Here is a 21,270-nt window from a genome sequence, read left to right as displayed (position 1 = left end):
TAGACACACATCATCAATACTCATCTTTATTAGCTATCCATGAGAAGAGCAAAGTCTGATGGAAAACTCTCGTAGTACCTTCTGACACATTTTTTTTTTTCCCATTTAACTTGAACTTTGATCACGGATATGTGATGTATTGAGTAATGGAGACTCATTATTTTAGCTTATTGGCTGTGGATGAATTGAATACGTGCAAGTATGGAAATTAATCTTGCACAGGCAGGATCTTTTTGTTGTCGTTGTTGCTTTGTTTACTTTTTAAATTCTATTTATTAAATTTTTTATTTTATTGTTGTTGTTTTTTCCCTTGCATCTATAACACAATTTTTCTGTAGGAGATGAATTTGTTGTGTCTCCCTGTTAGTTTTGTAGCAGAATCAATGGGAGCACTTGAACATTTCGGAATTTTCCTTAATTTTCCATTGAAGGTGATTTTTGCGGAGTCCCTGTTGCTTACAAAACTCAGTCAGTATACAATGTACATGTATGCTGACTATAAAGTCTTCTACATGTAACATTCGATGCTATCAACTTGATGTATTCAACAACAGATGTTTAGCGTGTAGGATTTCCACTTGTCGCACCTACGAGGTATACGGTTACTTTGAATACCACAAACGATCTGTATTCCAGACACATGCGATCAAGAATTTGTTAAGAATTGCTTGTTACTCTGTATTTACAGTAAAATTGAGGAACTTTAGATGTCTCACATTACCTTTGGTTAGATGAAATCTCAGAGAGTTTCTAATGTAAGTCGGAGGTCTTTTCATCAGAGGTATACTGCACCTTTGACTGTAGTATAAAAAATAAAGCTCTAAATCACTGTCAGCTGAGAAAGTGATTGATTCTCCATGTCCGTGGAACCACTTTGTGGATTAGTCCGTTTTGCATTGTAATATTGCACCAGACCTGCACCTTACATCATCCCTGCTTGGAATGGCTGTTTTAAGAGTTGTGACAACTTCGTGCCTCTGAAGCAAATGATCTCCATTATAGGGAATCTCTCCTCTACAATTTGAATTTGAGAGGTGTGAGAGCATGTCCTAAGAACTCTAGAGAAAATTCTATCCCATCACAAAAAATGCCCAAAACTGTGAAATATTAATTCTAATAAATCAGCATGCTCTAGTGCGCCCTGTAATAGTAGCCAGATCTGAAAATAGTAGCCGCGCGTAGACCATCAGTGTGTGCACGTTTCCTTCGTTCTTCTCCGTCTGCACACAGCCATATCGAATACTGTCTATCGGTATTGCCTCATCGAGCCATATGCATCAATCCGCATGAGTAGATGCTGCCGCGGCTGCCTGGTCAGTGGCCCGACGCTGGGCGGTGCGGCATGGCAGCACCAGCCTAGCTGCGTACATGGACATTTGCGTGTTTTGAGAGTATCGTAGTACAATGATCGTACAGAAAATTATTGAATTACGCAGTCGAATGCAGTTGATAACGCCAGACGACTACTCATAGATCTAGGCGCATGTAATTTTTGGCATTTTAGAGATTGCTCTATGTCTCTTTATATTATACAAATGATGCACAGGACAGAGTGCGTTAGTGGAGGCGTAGCGCACTTGAGGGTATTTACAATTATGAAACATGCACAAGGCGAAGCCGAGTGCATGTTGCACTACATTGTAAATACCCGAGAGTGAGCTGCATCTCCACTAACGCCACGAAATAATCCTGTGCATCATTTGTTTTATAAAATGGGTCGAAAACTAACAGCATTTTTCACGTACCTTTGTGGGTCAATACCAGTAGCACTCGCTCGAGAGAGTCGAGTCAAGCACGTCGCACTCGGAAATCCCGTACATGAAAGTACTGTACGTAAAGAGTACTGTATACGTACGCCACATAATTATGTTATGCACACAAGAAAGGCCAGCCGGCAGCGGCCCGAACTAGAAGTTGTTTACAGGATTGACAGCGCGTATAGTAGTGCGCGACGCACTTGTAACAACTGATTGAGTGCGCACTGGTACTGCAGTGCAATGGTACTAAAGTAATCAAAGCCCACGTGACTCATTTCAGCGCTTCCTATTGGCTACGTTCTGGAACCCATTTTATAAATTGCTTTATCTCTGTACAGTGTATGTGAGTAACGTTGCACTCTTATATTTCATAGGGATTGCGATATTACCAGTACAAAACCTACAATGTCAGAAAACTACATTTCTATGTACAGATACACTTTAACCCTTACCATTCTGTGCTTGCTGATTGGCATGCATACTGGAGTGCTTTCTTTGCTGATCAGCACAGATGCCTGGGAAACTAAACACTACTGAATACAGATCTCCTAATTCCCCTAATCCAGTCATTGTGTCACCATGGCCTTCCTGTTGGATTAAGAGAGATTATACTACATTTGAGTGGACATGCTTTAATCTGCTTCCAGATCAAGTTTGGATGGACTACTAAATGCTGATGAAAATGTTTGGCAAGTACATGTAAAGCTATGTACCTGGAAACATGAAGGGTTAAATATGTCACAGAAACATTTTCCATAGTGTCCCTGTCTGAAAATGCTACAGGATGTAGAGGAAAGAGTATATCCTATTACTATAAAGGTGAAGATGCAAAATATATATATATTTTTCTTTGCAAGTAGTGTCATTTTTTAATGAGATGTTAGTGTAGCTAATCTTTATTTTACATAATTTTGAATGATATTTTTGCTTTACACAGATACACTTGATGCAACGTGAAAACCGCAGTCAGCAGTTGTCATGAGGGACGCACGTCCGTCACTCCACTGAGGTTGCCCCCCTTGCAACGAGCAGAGGACGCGTCGGTCCGCCTCTTTTTCTCCCCGCGCTGGCCCTCTCAGCGGTCAAGCTGGCCACAGACACAGAGTCCGAGTCCAGTCACCAGCTCACGGAAGAACACTTTGTCTCGGGCCAGTCGGACGGCGAGGACGATGCGGTGACAACCGGGATCCAAGAGGCAGGAACCTTAACAGGTTGGTGGCGCTATTTCCTTCCTGTCTTTCTACACAGGGCACAACAAGCACAGTTGATTCTGTTGATATTCTCCACTGATCTCCCCATAGGAGACGTATGCTGGATATCTCACAGGCCAATTGCTGTGAAGCCACCGTGTAGCCATCTTACCACGCACATTGCATTTTTGTATGGAGCTCACAACGTCACATGAACTTGGTTACAGCTGTGCTGGAAAATGCGCACAATTTTCCATAGAGTGTGCCTGGTAAGATGGTGGTGCTGGCGGCTTCACTTGTTGTACAGTGCAAATGGGCCAATGAGATACTGTATATGCCATAATTTTCGCGTACATAAATTTTTGCGAATTGCCGCTGTCACACATTTTCGCGAGTGGTTAAATTCGCGATTGGGGGACCAGAGAAAATATGAAGTGGCAAAGAAAGTGTGAATTTTCAACTTACTAGCAAATAAGAATGATACTAGTTATACACTGCATGAAAAAAACTTACCAAACTCTGCGAACTAGTAAGTTAGAGTTCAACATTTTTGAAGTGGTTAAGTCCATCGCGCTAGATTTCTGACGAGTGGTCCCCTTGCGATAATGGATTGGCTCTCTACAGTATTCGTAAGTAGACGTGGACGTGCGTAAACAAGCTTAGCCAGTATGGTCTGTTCGGTAAGCCGTGACATGGTATAGTAGTACTGAAATGTTCGTATCATCAAGGCAAGGGATTCATTTTGGAAGGTAATATTTTCGCGTGTTGTTAATTTCCCGACTCGCGAAATTCGCGAAAATAAAACCCCCGCGAAATATATAGCGTATACAGTATCCAGCATACTCAAAGATCAGTGGTTGTTCCCTATTAATTACTGGTCATGTAGGGTGAACCTAGCTAGGGGCATCATTATCATCAGTTACCTTTTTCCAGGAAGATGTGTGAAGGAGGCCACTTCACCCAGGATTCACACATGCTCATCGTGAAGAGTGAACTGGGATCTTTCACACATGACTCACTCCTGCACGATATCTCAAATTTATGGCCCATCCCTCGGGACACAGTCCTTCACTTTCGTTGTTCTCAGTGTGTACAGCTGCCATGTTGTTACCCTTGTCACATGAAAGAGTGTGATACTGGGTGTTTTTGGTCTACAGAGAGCAATGAATTATACATACGTCATCAAGATTGTGCCATGAAAAAGAATACAACAACATTGCCTGCCTATTCACTACTGTGAATTGTGTGTGTATAAAAACAGCTTCTGAGTGATATGCATGATATAAAAATTTGTCTTTTCCCCTGTCTTCTTTTAATTATTTTCTTTGTTTTTGCTCAATGGAGTGACAGGCATGACATAGTGTTTTGTAGTAAGTATTTTTGATGGGTGCAATGTGTGCTGTTGTAACAGTTAGCTTTTTCACATCTGAATACCTTGCAGTCAATATACATTCAGGACATTGGGATTGTGTTCGCATCTCAGTCGAGTCAGTGTGCTCTGTCTTCTGAATGTCAATGTCGCCCTCTTGAGTCAGCTTTCTGCACAAGTTTAAGTGTGAGCTGCAAGTGCACAGCTATCCACTGCATGCACAATGTACAGTGTACTTGGTGCTAAAATAGTGGCATCGTGAAAAGATGGATCAGGGTAGAGTTTATCTCTGTAGTGAATGAAAACCCGAATTGCAGTCATCAGATTTTGTCCTTTTTTTGGACAATTGATTATGATACGTGTATGAAAGAAATGCTGTCATTGTCAAATATCTTTTAGTTGTATTCACAATGACACACTCTATGAATTTTCTCTGCGCATTTTTAGCGGAATACTTAAGGTGAGAGTTAGAATGATTTTGAATGCCAGATGTTAAATAGTACCTAATTTGAGGTATTCACTTTTTCTCCTCCAGGACATACAGGCAGTACATAGAAGTGATGCTGTATACCTTCTTGCAACCAAGTACTATGCCTGTGAAAGTGAATTTCAAAAATGCATGTAAATATCTCCACTCTAGTCTTCCTTCCAGATGCTACGACTTCAATGCTCTCTCACTAAACAGAGCGGAGGACTACTAGGAATTTTGTGCACCAAGCATTCTGCTTCATTGTTAACTTACCAGGTCCCTTGGGGAATTTCGCTGTATATTTATCTTCTTGTCATTAAAATGGCGACTCTGGTCTTACTGCATAAACTGTAGAGAAAGACTGATAGACACTGGTGACATTCATTTGATTTGAGAGATGAATATTAACTTTATAAACTTTTGAGGTCTGTAGCCAATTGAAGGATTGGTTATAAATTTAGTGATTTAGGTTTTTGATAATTTTGCACCAAAAATAGTGATCACTGATGGTATGCTGTATAATGTCTTGATTTTCACATGATTACCATTTAGTGCTGAGTGGCTCAAAAACATGATTTGTGGGTTCTTGAAGTGGTGCTGTGTAATTGCTTTCTCGTACAGTTTTTTTCTTTTTTCATTCATTTCACAGAAAAGAGAGAATTTGATTCAGCATTTCTGTACACAAAAATCTATGTACTACACTTTGCTGCGCAACATTCATACCAATGGGCACACATCATGCCTCATTCTAGACGATGAACGCTGTACAGAGTTTCACAAATTATTAGTACCAGTGGTAAACACATTTGATTACACACAAACGATCCCATCGAATGTACGACCTGCACAGAAAGCTACATTATGCACATTCTCAAGTGAACACTAGGACACATCCCATGTACAAACCTGTACACACACATTTGTATGCACACCTCTCTTGTACTGCGTCTGATTGTGGTGAATTTTTTTTTTCCACAGATCTCTCAGTATCAAATATTTAATTGCTATTATTATCAATATTATTTTCATTTTTAATGGGGTACGTTCTCCTGACCGGTAAAAAATCGGGATGAATGCTTACTGACAACAGTCATACTAACAATGCAAAGAGTTGGACTGGTGGTGGACATGATAATGGGGTACATTCTTCTTTAAAAATCAGGGTGAACATACCCTGACAACAGCTGGACTAACAGTCTAAAGAGTTGGATTGGTGGCTGACAAAACACTGCACAAATTATTGCTGATTGTGATTGTGGTACAGGCACCATCTCATGGGGGGGGGGGGGGGGGGGGTTGAAGATGATGTACAATCGTATGCATAGATTTTGCCTTCTTCTCTTCCACCATCAGTAGGAAAGGGTGTTGAATGTCATCTAGTACAATCTGAAGTTAATATAGTGACAGTGACAGCATCCAGCATCTCTAGATTTGACAGAAAGTGAAACTCGTGTAGAAGAAATTGTGATAATACGAGTTGCCTTTAAATGAATTAACTTGACTGGTCTAAATGGTGTTACTAATTTTTTGTTTCTTCCTTTAACATACAGAAAGCCTCAATTCTGTGAAAGGGACAATAATCATATTTACAAAAGGAGGAAAAAAATCGCAAAGATCTGCTGCATTTGAAAGTCACTTAAATCTTATACAATTGCTGAGCCTCATACCTGTGTTGACAAGCATTTCTGGAAAGATGAGTGATTACTTCATATCCACTTCTGAACTGCTAGTGTACAGTTACATGTATACCCCCCCCCCTCCCCTTGATTCTTTTTTTTTTTAAATCCCACTTGAACATGCACCAAAGTCTCATAGACTTTGGGACACAATATGAATGAGAATGTGATATATCCAGCATGATTTCGAGTGCTCTCTTTATATCACTTAAATCTATGCAGCAGGTACATTTTTAGCACCTCAGGTGCCTGATGAAAAAAACCCTTCAATTTTTACAGACCTGTATTATCAAGAAGCAGTCACAATTCATTCTCCATTTTTAAATGGAAAATAAGATGAAATGAAATGTTTGTACACTCATATTTTTTTTTCCTGTCATCACAATTGATGGTGTATACACACCTGTGTTGACAAGTGTTTCTGTAGAGATGAATTATTAGTTTAATATCCACTTCTTGAACGCTAGCCTGGATAAAGAGACCCAGTGGTGTAATATACCAAATAGGCCACATTCTCACATCCTTTTGTATCATCTCAGTCTCTCTTTCTCTTTTTCTTTTTCTTCTTCTCTTTTCATTTCTTTGTCTTTGATATCTATTTGTTTTAGATATTGTTTATTATTATCATTATTATTATTATTATTATTATCATTATTATTATTATTATTATTATTATTGTTATCATCATCATCATCATCATCATCATTATCATTTTATTTTACTTTTTTTTATCCGTAGTAGTAGAAGTAGTAGGAGATGTACAAATACATACTTCTACTACTGGTGTTCTAAAGACTCATATTTCATAATGCAATCAACACTGGCTGCATTTATCAACTTTACCATGTTTGAAATGTGTTTCAGTACCCACTATCAAAACGTGTTTGCATTTTGAATACACAATGTTTCAGTGTTTCAGAAAGGCGTTTCTGACCCCATAATCAAAACAGCTTTGTATACGTTATCAACTGCCCAAAACTCCCTGAAAGTTGTTTTGAAACCATTCTTGATTTGGGTACTGCAGTGCACTCATCATACATATGTAGAATTTGCAATGTACGTGTTTACATGTTAGGAGCCTACAAAAAAAATTATTAATGTCCTTTCAAGATGGCAAAAATTTCAAGTCAATGTATAGAAGCACCTGGCCATGATTTCACCCCTCGTTGGCTTGGCCAGACAGTGTGAAATCTACAAGTCGTCTGTGAAAAGCATTAGCGGTAACTATCAGTTTAAGATGTGAGCCCTCTTTTCTGAAGGCGTTATATGCCACACCCTTCTCCTTTTTCACCGAACTCCAAAGTTGCATTCATACCAGACATAACAGCAAGTTAATGATTGTAATCCAAATATGAAGATATTTTTACCCCCATTCAGACAGAAATATTGATTGTTGATCCTGATAATTTGTCAACCAAATTAGGCTTGCCTTAAATCTACCAAAATGGTTACCCTTGCCTTGATAGTGTTTGTGCACTGTTCGATCATGCGTGTTTTGAATGACGGAATAAAAAAATCTCGAGATATTTGCTCCAGAGTTCACACAATCGCTGCTGTGTGAATCATGATGTCATTTCTCGAATTATTGCGATTATTCTGAAATAATTATTTTTGGATATGGGTTGCGATGCTCACTGTGCTATTTAGTGGATTTTTATTTCAGCACAGTCAGAAATCTTGATATCCCTATTTGGATTGCGATGCAAATCTTGAGATTTGTATCCCACTAATTTGCATTAGTGTGAATCACACTCAAGTGTATTTTTGACCTACACGTAGTATCAAATTAGCAATCACTCCACATATGAGCTCACATTTTGACTCATTCCCTCAACTGAGCATAATGGAACAAGTGGGCTATATTTCCCTTTTTGTATCCACTAGTTCTTATCTAAGTGTTTTATACTTCATCATCCAAGTGCTGTAAATATGGTCTCTTTATAGGTAAATGCTAGTTGAGCAATTAGTAGCAAATGTTAGTACCGTATCACATCAGGACAGATACACATGATAATGAATCAAGTTCTATTGGAGACGATGCCGCCCCCTATATTTCATGAGTGAACAGTGTTCAAGAAGAATAACAAGATATTTTAGGGGCCTGTGATAGTGATGTCATAGAAAGGTGCATACATCACATGCATACCAAGCTGTATTCCAAATGATGTGCTCTGCAAAGTGCACTGCACCTTTGAGGGAGAGTTCAGTTGTTATTACTACTACTGAAATCAATGTGCAAGCTCCCCGTGTGTATTCATAGACATAGGGCATCAAGCAAAACCCATTCATCATAACTCTCCACGGTGGTTTTATAACATTTTGCTTCCATCATGACCTCAGATTTCAGTTTCGGTTTTTATAACGACTTCAAATGGGCCAGTTTATGGCAGAAGAGCTGCAATGCATGTCACAAAGTAGACCCTTCATTTCAAACTGAGGACAAAAAAGATAGATGCATGTATTGAAAGAGCACCTGTAGTTGCATACCGTACTAGTATCTTTGCTATACCCCAGGAGAGTTTAAGCCCATGTTTGACACCTAGGCTAATCTGATACTAAATGGTAGCTTCAGATAAAATTTGCTTTCCAGACAGAGTGACGATTTTAAAATCCCCAGACTCGCTGGAAACGTTGTCATGCCCAGCTGTTATTGGGTACATGCCATGTGAAATGAACTTTCCCACTATGCAAGATACCACATGTTTTAGCTTGCTGGCTTCATGGAGGATTAAATGGCAGACTGAATCACAGACTACAACAGGCCGCGACATGGGTAAAAGTTATCGAGAGGATGAAAAGGGGGGGGGGGGGGGGGTCGGGGAGTTTCGGGGGATGGGATGATTCATGTTTCGTGGAGACGACGGCGAGTGGCTGATGAAATGATGCGGGGCGAATTGCACACGTGGGGCAAATAGCCGAGATGAGACATGCTTGCATATTCTCCACGAAGGGACCATTGATTTCACTGCGATTTTTTTTTTTTAATCTTCTCTCGTTTTGTGTGTGGACAAATTGAGTGATTCTGATTCGTCTCTGATCGCTTCGCCTGAAGCCAAGATGGAGAAGTGCTTGAGATTGAATTCCTGATTCCATTTGTCCACCTTCATCAAGTATTCTGTCGCTGGAAGACCATTGTGAGGTACAGGGCAGTGCAATTGTACAGTGTATTCATTTGGTTTCAAGATGCAATCCCAGTGTGTACAGTTGGAGTTGTATTTAATGCAGCTGCTATGCTTTGTGCTCATGACAGTGCTATTCATGGTGCTGCTGTGAATGAGGTGGTTTAAAAAGATGGCAAATGTTCACTGCTTTCACGTTTATGTTCATGATTGATTGAAGAATGTGCAGGTAAATGAGTCATAGTACATGTACATACTGTGCACCACCCACTACTTTTCATTACTACTACTATGATTGCAGCGCTGCCAACATTGGAAACTAGTTGAGAGTGAGACTCCCATAGGCCAATGCTATAACTTACATTGTAGGAGTAAAAATGAGTGAGATTAATAGAAATGCATGCAAATGAAATATGGTTTTAGAGTGAGAAAGGACCAAAATGAGTGAGTCTCACTCTCAATGAGTGAGAGTTGGCAGCCCTGTGATTGCGATCACTTGTGACTTTTATTCCCATATTATTGATACCATTTAAAAAATAATACCTAGTGATGATTTTGATAGTGACAGTGCCTAATCTGTGAAGAAAAACTTGTGATATTGTAACAATTGTCAAATTACCGTAAAATTTGCTTCTCTTTCATCACTTTATTCATTGACATCATGTTTGTTACTACTAAAGTACAAAATGTGTGATATAGTTTGAATCTTTGATAAATTTAGTCTCCGTATTCAAAGGCTTTAATGCGAATCAAAATATTCAAATTGAAATCATGATTGGTCGAGCATATCAATTACAACGAAGTACATTATGTTTTATAATTTGAGATCTTATTGCTTATATGCAATTTAAATGATGTATACTGTGAAATATTAAAGCATCATAGAATTAAAATGAAGATGAAACTTCTAGTAGAAGGTGTATTCTGGTGGACTACCAAATTGTTGCAGCAGCGAAAGTGCTTGGTGCCTGCATTTTAATGTTATTGAGCTCGTAATGTGTGGCATGGAGAGGGTGTTACAATGCATGTTGCACTCGAAACATGGCAGTAATATTAGATGCACAAACCTAACACACATCTGTCATGAATTTTGAATGTCCACTCGTCTCTCTCCAGGCATGGCATTACATACAGCCTGTAATGTACAATGTTTCCTGCCTGCCAGTTCAAGTAGGCATTTGAGCAAGGGCCCCATAGTTCTTACCAGGAAAGTGGCCATGCATTCATGTTATGTACTTGCCCAATAGTGTATTTTACTTGCCCATGAACCTAAAAGGAAGAAGAACTCTAGAAGTTTCCACATGGTTTTGGTTGTGCAGTGAAAAGATGGCGATATTGGTCACAGTAATATATATATAAACCAGAAGTACTCGCAGAGGTAGAGATACCTCTGCCAAGGCCATAGGGTCACTACCTCAGTAAGAACTGGACATGCAGTAACATTTAAAAGAAAAAATCCTAGATTTAAATCCTGATTAAGATTCTCCCCCCCCCCCCCCAAAAAAAAAAAAAAAAAAAAAAAATTAACAAAAAATGATAATAATCACCTGTTCCTTTTAAATGAATGGTATAGTTTTGTTTGAGATTGGGCTTCAGGTTTCCACATTTGTGTGTGTGTGTGTGTGTGTGTGTGTGTGTGTGTGTGTGTGTCAGATGATAAGGAACCTCTTCACAAATAAGAAAGAACATACAATTCGAAGAGGAATACAAAGTTTATTTAATGAAAAATGGTTTTCAAATGGCTGAGATATAATGCAAAAACAAAGAGTTACTGTTAAGTTGGGACCCATCTTTAAATAGGACTACAATGGACCTATGTTGAAAACTTTCACCACCATCCCTGTTAAACTCCTGGGTGATATTTCTCAGAGATAAAGTTAATGAACATGCAAGCAAACAAATGCCGGCAGGAAACATGCCGATAATATGCCAGACACAGAATAACGTTCAGTTACGTGCATACAAATCTTTACCAAATTTCTTGTGTTTTTTTATGAAATTGAAATAAATAAATTTGAGTGAATCAAAAACAATATGATTTGTTAGGAGTGATATTAAAATGATTTTGTCAGTAGGTAAAATGACATTAAACCTCAAGCCTTTACATTCTTTGTGCATGTACATTTGTTTGTATGTTGTAGGTTGCATAAAGATGCCTCCGACATCAGTTGTCTCTTGAGCCACACCTTTACCTACACTTTCATTATACATGTAACATATATTTGTGTGTACTAGGATGCGGAAAAAAAAAATTAGCTATGTGCAAATTGCTGTTTGTCTACCCACTGAACAAACGCAGTGCATCTCGATCTCCAGGCTATATTTAGTGCAATTTGAAAGAGTGCCCTCTATGTACACCTCCCTGCATAACGCATGCTAACCAGGGTCTCCTGCCTAGTCTACCTGTGCAGTCCCGTTTTAGCAAGGCTGATACAGTGTCGGGTATGTACAGTGTATGTTTCAGAAAACAAAGAACAGAAACCTACAGCATGCAGGTATTCCTCCTTGCTTTGCCAGTATCTATGACCAACACTCTCACAGTTCAGTACATGTAATCAAACTTTCATAGGTGTGTCTCATCATCTACAAGATACATTGAACATATTATGATGACTCTGTTGACTCTGTTGTTGTTGTTGTTGTTGTTGTTGGTTTTTTTTTTTTGTAATATGGCTATACACTTGTAGGTTCAGCCATTTTATAGGCCTTTGGCTTGGGCATCCAGCCTATGGTAGTGTGGATGTCTGTATAGAAATCATCATCATCATTATCTTCATCATCATCATCATCTTCATCATCATCGTCATCATCATCATCTTTATTGCAGTGATGATGAAAATTATAGCAATGAATCAATGATAGCAATGGTAATTGCCATGCTATTGAAAAAGTACAAACGACCTGCTAAAACAACAGCAGAAAGCAACCAGGTAAAGTGCATTCAGCGTGTAGTTTTCAGGAGATTTTTTTTTTGTTTGTTCCTTGATGCTTGCCAGGGTAGAGATTGCGTCAGCAGTATTGAGTGAAACCGCACCTCAGTCTACATTGTGCATTTGCTGTGGTGAATCTCATTTATAGTACGGGTCACCCATGGTTACATGGACTGTACATGTAGTCTTGATCGTAGGCAGCCTTCTCTTTCACTGTCTGAAAGCTGACTTTTGTCATATTTTTCTGTCTGTCTTTGTGTGTGTGTGTGTGTGTGTTTGTGTGCTGCTCTTGTCTCTATGGGTGCGTTTATCAACTCTTTTTCTCGGCAGAAACAGGTTTTCCAAATGGCTTTCAGGGAATTTTTACGAGATGATAAATGCAAAGCTTTTTTGATTATGGGGTTTGGAAAGCCTTTTTGAAAACCGCAAATTTGTGCTTTCCGAAACAGGTTTTTGAAACAGGTTTCCAGAAACCTGTTTCTAGAAGCCCTTTGAAGCGAGATAAACGCAAAGCTGTTTTGAAACGGCTTTATACTGCGGTTACGAACCATACGGGTCAAAATGCGCAATGCAGCTGCGCAGTGACAGGGCCAGATTTTGTGTTCGCGATGAGTCGATAATGCAACTATTTTGGAAGCCATTTCTAAAGGGCTTTGGAAATGGCTTTCGAAAGGGCTTTGGAATCGGCTTTTGAAAGCCTTTTCAAACAGGGGAAAGATGATAAACGCAGCCTATGAGACACAGGATAGGGTGATGACTTTGTCTGCATAGATCTAAGCATAATGTACATGTAAGTCTTTATTGATAACTTTGCATGTATGGTAAAACAGATAGAGAGGGGAAAAAACCCCAAAGCAAAACAACAACCCTGAGTGCATGGGAGCAAGACTACCTGCAAAGCTCGTGGCATACAATATGTGGTAATGAACAGTGCATCTAGGCAACGCCCTGTCGATGCTATGTATACAAATGTACTGAGCTCAACTTTGCTTGAACACATTTTTTTTTCTTTCTGTTTCGTACAGGTTTAGGAATTGATTACTTTCGTAAAAATTGTAGATACGTGCTTGTGTTAAACTAACTTCAAGCAAAACTGAAAGTGGACATTGCTGTGCAGCTGATTTGTGTGTGTGTGTGGTGAGACAATTTTTATGAATTTCTCTTGTTGATAATTTCATTTCTGAGAGTATTTCTATTCATAATTGATATCCAGGAAAAAGAAATTCACCTATTTAAAGTTTCAAGCTTGTTCAGTGAAGAGCACAGTTTGCAGAGATTTCTACACTGTGATGTCTTCCACACTTAGAGTGGATAGATGATAAATTTCTAAATGAACTGATCCACAAATGAACTGCCTTCTCAATACTCTACAATGAATTGAAAGTCTTATGACTAGATAAATAAAAGATAAATAGATAATTGTTAGGTTTATAATTTTTTCTTCTTTTTTATATTTCTTCTCTTTATATTTTTTCTTCTTTTTCTCTCCTCCCCCTTGGGGTATCCTGAGGCGATGCCTCCGCTGGTGTGTAATGTTCTCTAAAAGGAATGGAGCTACAGCCTCATGATTGGTTATACATGTCTGTTGATAGATGTGCTTGTACTCAAGGATTTACACCTCAACATGATTTGAGGGTGTAATAGCAAATTGTGCCAGGTGCAAAAATCATCAGTCAACACTTGGATTCTGCCCTTCCCCTCTTTTCCCCCATTCCCTCTCCCCAATCTTCCTTCTTCCTCCTCTTTCCCCCACCTCTCCTGAGCCTCCCTTACCTACTCCCAGACTCCTTTATCCCCCTTTTCCTTCCCTCTCCTTCTTCTGCCCCCCCCCTTGAGCTCTTGGGAATTACAGTGCAGTACCACTCCATATTCAAGTTCACTTTTATGAATAGAGGATTTTAAAATCAAACAAACAAGCGTGATAATTAACTGAAATCACACCTTTAAAAGTAGAAAAGTTGGGGAAGTTAAAACTTAAAGTACATATGTTCTCTGTGAGACAGTGATTTTGGTTGCAGCATATATGCAAATCTAATAGAGATGATCTATCAAAATTTTCCCATTGGTTTGTAGACAAACAAAATGCAAAAACTATGTGTAATGGTTCAAAACTTAGAATCTCCTTTAGCTAGTCAATAACATGTTGACTTACCATTTACTGAAACAGTATTTTGGTTGGAGTAGATGCAAATCAGACAAAATAGTGTGAGATATATCAGTAACTTTCCATTGATTTGTAGACAAAAGATATTGCAAGTCTCCATGAGTTATTCTGTAACATGTTGATTTACCAGTTACTGACACCAGTTTCCCTGATATTGGGCTGTGAGGGATTAGAATTGTTTGTCAGTTTCAGTCGTGGATGTTTTTATGTCTGTTAAGTCAAGAATGAATGTCTTTCTGAGTTTTCACTGGTGAAATTATAGACGATTTGATTACCATTGTCCTTCTTTCGTGCAGATCTTCACAACACCTCAAACATTCCGGAAGTGGAGATCTTCAGCTTGCTGGAGGAGCAGATACCGCTCTACACGCTGCGCGCTGACACTACCTCCCACTACAGCTATGAACACGATGACTGGCTGGGCTCGGCCGCCTCGGCCGGACTGGTAGCCGGCGGCTCTGAGATGAACGACGACGACCGCTACATTCTTTCCTCGGAAATGATGGAGGAGACACTCAAGTATTTCAGTGAGTTGAAAATAAAAAGAAGACTTTACCTATTTCATAAAGTTTGCTTTGGAAGTCCTGAATTACAGTCCGACCTCGATTATTCGCCCATCACGTATTTGGATGTCATCATCCGGACTTTTTCACATAGTGAAGATGGGGAAAAAAAAAGGTTATTTCAATCTCAATTCAAACTCCGTCAAAACTCACACGATTTATATGTGATACTCCTAACAGAAACATAATTATGAATTTCACATCAAAATGTTTCAGTTTCTGTTAAAAACAAACCAAAATCTTTGGTAGACAAGCATAGATTACACCGCTGTAGCGGTGAAGGCTACTTTACGTACCACTGAGTCAGAAGCTAAATGTGTGTGTGCGTTAATAAGCATTGTTTCTCCCATATCCGACCAAATGACTTCAAATATCCGGAAGTGGCACCAGAAGTATTTTGCCGTCCCCCTTTTTGGAATTCCTGGATCCGCCCCTGCATTGCAATAATGATACATTGTAAAAATGTATTTGTAGACATACACGATTTATTAACTTTGTACTGGTATACTGTTGCACACTTCCATAGTGGTCTAGAATAGACAGCTACCTTGTATTTATTCACTTGGTGACAGCTTTATTTTATTTTATTTTATTTTTTATTTTTTTGATAGCATCCACGTATGCTGATACCCCCACTTTTTTTTTTCTTTTTGAAGAGCAGCAAGTCAGGGTAACAGAAGGCTTTGACAACTATGGGAAGAATGATGTTTCAAGGGGCAATGATTAATTACAGTTTTAAACTGTAAACTGATGTCATGTCCCTGTATTAGTAGGCAATACTATGTGGGTCCCCTTTGTCAAAATGCAACAAGTATTTAACACTGGCAATGTACTAGTACTCTCCAGAGTCTTTATGTTGAAGTCTGTCTTTTCATAAGATTGCATGCCCTGTGTTTCCACTGGGCAGGAAAAAAATATTTATATACTCATCAATGTGTTCCTCTGCACGGAAATCTTTAGTAAAAGGCGAAAGATTTATGCGTCTTGCAGAGAAACCAGAGTGAAGAGATAATGATGAGTAGCCTATAGGTATTATATGCATTACAATCTTGTCGTGGTTGTCAAGCTTTCTGTATACAGCTCTCTCTCATAATTCACTTAAAATCTTACTAGTCTGACCACCAATAACCAAGTGATTAGGTTGATTACATATAAGTGCACATATTTCAATTTCTTTCATGATTTGCAGGAGAACATTTTTGCTAAAAAGAGAGAAATTCATACTGAAATGCACCTTCCCCACAGGCCTGTCAAGAAACCTTCATGGCTAATTTGCATAATCTAATTATAATACAGCCAATGAGGGCCTTCCATGCGAGACCCTAGGTGCGTGAGACCATTCTCTATTGTGAGCCTCATAGGCGAGCGCACACACACTGCTCAGTGGAGTGGATACAGGTCGGTGTGTGTGTGTTTGTGTGCATGCGTACGAGCATGCCGCTATTCACTCACAGCGGTGGTGAACGTGGTGATACCTTTTGTGTATGTGTCTATGTGTGTGTGTGTTTGTGTGTATGTGAGGAGCGTCGGAGACCTATTGCTCGTTACTCACATGTTGAGTTTCTGCACATCAAACCCACAGAGCTGCAATTTTCGTCAGTGGAGTTATGTTATTTTGACTGCATGTTGAGAAGTGTGTATTGAGAAGGGCTGAAAGGAGATCAATAATAAATTTAATTAATACAAATCTGAAAGTGCAAGACACTGAATGTGCAAATGTGTAGGATTCAAGGTTCCTACACACACGAAATATATGGCATTCTGTATGTAGCATTCTATCGGAAGATAATACTTTGTCTTTAAGTACAGTAGGTGATTATGGCTACTTGTTGAATTACCGGTAAGTATCGTCAGCGAGAAAATTCTTAAGGCCTTATTATTCAAAGTTAAATAAGCTATCTGATGTCTTTTTTTTCTAGAGCTTTCAACAACTTCATTTAACACTTCAAATTAATGATTCTTTTGTCAAGTTGTTGTTGATGTATTTTTTAGCAACTGATTGACAAATTGCCCTTCATCAACATAAATACACACAGATTATTCAGTGTTTTAAGTACTAGCCATTATAGATATTATGGTCATTATACCAGGGTGGAATACCCATGATTTTTTAATATCATGGCTGTTTACAGTGTCACTCAAAACACAGAATAAACAGTGTGTGTAATGTAGATGAAGGGCAATTTGTCAACCAGTTCCAAACTGAAGCCTTTAAAAAAGCAAAACATTATACATCATTGAAATGTAATGTCCTTGTGTTCATGACAGGAATAAAGAGTAGATATAATGCAAGCTGTGAATGAAATGAAACAAAACCACTAGATGCAAACCAAGCTAGACGTAGGAAAAATGGAGAGAAAAGGAGAGACAGACAGGCATGCAGGGAGGGAGAGGAGAGCTAGAGAGAGAGAGATTGAGGGAGAGCAAATATATAAAGAGAACAAGAAATGTTTTAATAGGCAGTCAAATGAAATGAAATAGAAACATACGATTGGCATTGATGTAGACATATTACTCGTATACATGCACATCTGCTTCATATCTCTGACGATTGAAGTTCATTAAAGGGGCATTCCAGACGATTTTTCATAATTTCACATCATGTAGTACATAAATGAACAGCTCCATGTATAGATTTGTGGAATTTATTGTGGTTCTTAAGCAGAGAAACAATACTTGGAAAAACCTTAAACAAATTACACTGAACAAGGATGATGACATAGGAGGCTCACATATTTAAAAAATGTAGTGGTGTAATTCCATTACAATACCGCTTGCTTGCGAGTTCACCTGTGTATAATCTATGCGTGCCTTCTTCTTTTGTTCTGCTTCCTTGAGCCCCAACTCATGCATTCTTAAGGTGACCCTGCCATGTCATCATCCTTGTTCATTCCAATTCTTTCTAAATTTTGAAAATATTCTTATTCTTCATCCCAATTATCATATATTCTGAAACTCTGTCCTCAGTATAACTAATTTATAGTTGTTCAAATGTAAAAATCTGAAAATCATCCGGAGGTCTCCTTTAAGGGTTTGTTGATGGTTTTTTTTTCTAACTCTCCATCACTCTCAGTTTGATTGCCCTGCATAATTAAAGGCTTGTGTCGATGCTGCCATTCCTGCGGACCGAAATTTTCAATAGAAGTAGCCAGCTCAAGGTCTGGCGACTGGCAGTGTATCACCGGTGATCGAGGCCTTGTACAATGAGAGATGAATGGACAGAGTAATATCATTCCACATGCAGTATTACACAGGTTGTCAATATACCGCAGCATGCGCAGCCCAATGTCAGGCTTGATATGACGTTGGCGTGATACTCGTGCAAGGTCGTACGGAGGGGAGGGGGTGCAATCATTTCATTAATATTGTTTACAAGTGTTCCACATAGTGTCACAATAAAGAGCGTTATTCCAGTAGATTTTGTTTGGTTTTGGTTTTGGTTTTATTTCTGCATTTTTCATCATTTTGATTCGAAGTAATTTTTTTTTTTTACATTTTCAATACAAAATAACATCATCAATAACGTTTTCAGCATTGCGAACAAAGGAAGATACAGTACATACCTAACATACAAGTTAATTATCAGCGATGATGATAAACGACGCCATTTAATAGGGAATGTTTATAAGGTGAAAAATGCATCAGACCACATATCATAAGCGTGTGCTTGAAATGATAGTGGCCTGAGGAAGTGGTAGCGGGAAAAAAAAACGAAAAAGAGTAGGAGCGTTAAGTCTGATATTGTGCTAGGTGCATCATGCTAAGTGCGGAAGGGCATGGACCTCAAAATAATGGACAACTGCGAATAAAAAGGATTCAGAAATTAGGTGCATTAAAACCATAATGCAAATGAGACACTTGAAACAAGTTTCGATGTCAGACATAGTTTCAATTCAATTGGTATATCTAGACCATAAATATTTTTTGATGGTTGCTTTGAAGGAATAGAGTGCTGTTCGTGATTTAAGTTTGACTGGTAATGAGTTCTTTGTACGTCAGGACTATGATGTCTAATTGTCCCAGCCGAACGAGTTCGAGCAGGGGACTATGAAACGGGCTCCGTACGTGTGTGTGTCCGTGTGTCCATGTGTCCGTGTGTCCGTGTGTGCGTCCGTGTGTGATCAAAATGCTACAAAATGCTACTCCTTCACCATTTCTAACCCGATTTCGATTCCGTTTGCTTTATGTGATGGCACTAGGTGAGGGCTTCAAAACTTCTACACAGAATTTTGACCTTTGACCTTTGGCCTTAATTTTTGACCTATATTGTACATTGGTTACAAAATGCTACTCCTTCGCCATTTCTAACCCGATTTCGATTCTGTTTGCTTTATGTGATGGCACTAGGTGAGGGCTTCAAAACTTCTACACAGAATTTTGACCTTTGACTTCTTTGACCTTTGACCTTGATTTTTTACCTATATTGTACATTTTGCTACAAAATGCTACTTCCGGCGGGGACATATATTATGCACCGCGTAATTTCTACTTTTGCTTGTTGATTTATGCGCTAACAAAGATCTAGGATTATTGAGATGAAAGTCGGATGAGTGGCGTGTGGGGTAAGAATGGATATCAGTATTGTAGGCAAAGAATGATTCAAATGAAGATGGAAGTAGGTGTGTGACATGCTTAACATAAAAATTGCTGTTTGGAATGTGTGGATATCCTCGACTTTGAGTGCTTTCTTGTCTTTGAAAATGGGAGTGGTATGATCAAAATAGATTGAATGGGAGCATATTCTCAATACTGTCAATCTGTATACAGCTGTTTCAAAGTCAGAATACTATCAGTTTACTATCCGCACAAGATGAATCATTTAGCAAATCGCACAGGAATAATTTCTCTCAAACATTTGTACAGTACTGAGTCTTTGCTGAAATTTTACTTCGGCTTGGGCATAAATTGTACACATTGCATAGAATAAAATTCAATACGTTATCAAAGAAAAGTGCCGCCAGGTGGATATTGTTCTCTTTATAAAAGCAACTTGACACGGTCGACACTCCTTCGGTCCACACCAGGGCCTTGCAAACATCCGCAACTACAACTGCAATATTGTGTTACAAGGTTTGGGAATGAGGTTTGGGCATATCATATTCAATTGTTTCTTTCTCTGCCCCATTTAGAATTGCAGCACACAAGACTGTGGTGAGAACTTTTTCCTAAGAACTACAAACTTGTCATTCTTCCTTGACAATGATTTTATAAATATTAAAGATGTTTTGTGGGACAAAACTACTGGTTTTTGGAAGGGGATTTGTGAGCATTATAATGAGTGCTCTTCGAAGTGAGAGACAGAACAGTAATTAAAGGTCTTAAAATAAGAACATGAAGTCTCTTTAAATGACCATGTTTGATAGAAAAGTAGTAAAGTACATGTGTATGCACTTGATAAAAAACATCAGAAGCCCACACACATTAAAGCCCTTCAATGTTCTGAAGGAAACTTTGGCAAATTTACTTTGATTTGAATGTCCTGTTTTTATTTCAAATAGACACAAATCTCAAAGTTCAAGTGAGCCAAACTTTGAATCCCCTTTTTGTCAAGTAATAAAGTCACAGGTTTGTTGTTGTTGTTTTTTTTTAAATAACAAGAGCATATGAACCAAAATACATTGTAAGTGAAAAGATTGTGGGATACAAGATGGAAACTATGTATCAGCTGTGAGGAATTCAAAGACTTTGCAGTCAGCTACAACCAAGACTTTTAAAGTGAAAAACATGATATGATTATCTTTAATTCTTTTCAGTGGTCATGCTGATGCTGTTGCTGTTGCTAAAGCCGGTCGTATGTCATTAGTCACTTGTCACTAGTCACTAGGTGACATATCGTATGATTACCAGTCATATTTTATTAGGGAGTCTTTAAGGAGTTCTGAAGTCCGAAGTTCAGTCTGGTCATCCCTTGGGACTTCTTGATAGCTGAATGTTAGATTGGGAGCACTGAATAAACACATGATGACCTTAACATGCTGGTTGGTAAATTGGTTCAGGTGCAGGTGGTATCCATGCAACGTGTGTGTGCCGTAT

The 21,270-nt window shown here is 38.7% G+C and overlaps 1 protein-coding gene and 1 non-coding gene across 2 annotated transcripts in view; one reads left to right on the top strand and one right to left on the bottom strand.

The window, feature by feature from the left end:
• Nucleotides 1-1,286: 1,286 nt before the first annotated feature.
• The window catches only part of LOC139718499 (trafficking kinesin-binding protein 1-like), a 75,394-nt gene continuing 55,410 nt past the window's right edge, over nt 1,287-21,270 (top strand). Inside the window, exons 1-3 of the mRNA XM_071629972.1 lie at nt 1,287-1,335; nt 2,741-2,968; nt 14,971-15,201. Coding sequence (XP_071486073.1) covers nt 1,287-1,335; nt 2,741-2,968; nt 14,971-15,201 — 508 coding nt within the window. The remainder of the gene's footprint in view (nt 1,336-2,740; nt 2,969-14,970; nt 15,202-21,270) is intronic.
• LOC139718538 (U5 spliceosomal RNA) lies at nt 16,122-16,241 on the bottom strand. Its single transcript, XR_011710035.1, has one exon. It is a non-coding gene; the product is annotated as a U5 spliceosomal RNA (small nuclear RNA).

The sequence above is a fragment of the Diadema antillarum genome, unplaced genomic scaffold, assembly GCF_040938485.1.
Source record: "Diadema antillarum isolate AM-2024a unplaced genomic scaffold, OU_Dant_1.0 scf00000095, whole genome shotgun sequence".
NCBI lineage: Eukaryota > Metazoa > Echinodermata > Echinoidea > Diadematoida > Diadematidae > Diadema > Diadema antillarum.
The sequence above is the reverse complement of the archived record's forward strand: the minus strand, read 5'-3'. Positions and strand labels throughout refer to the sequence as shown.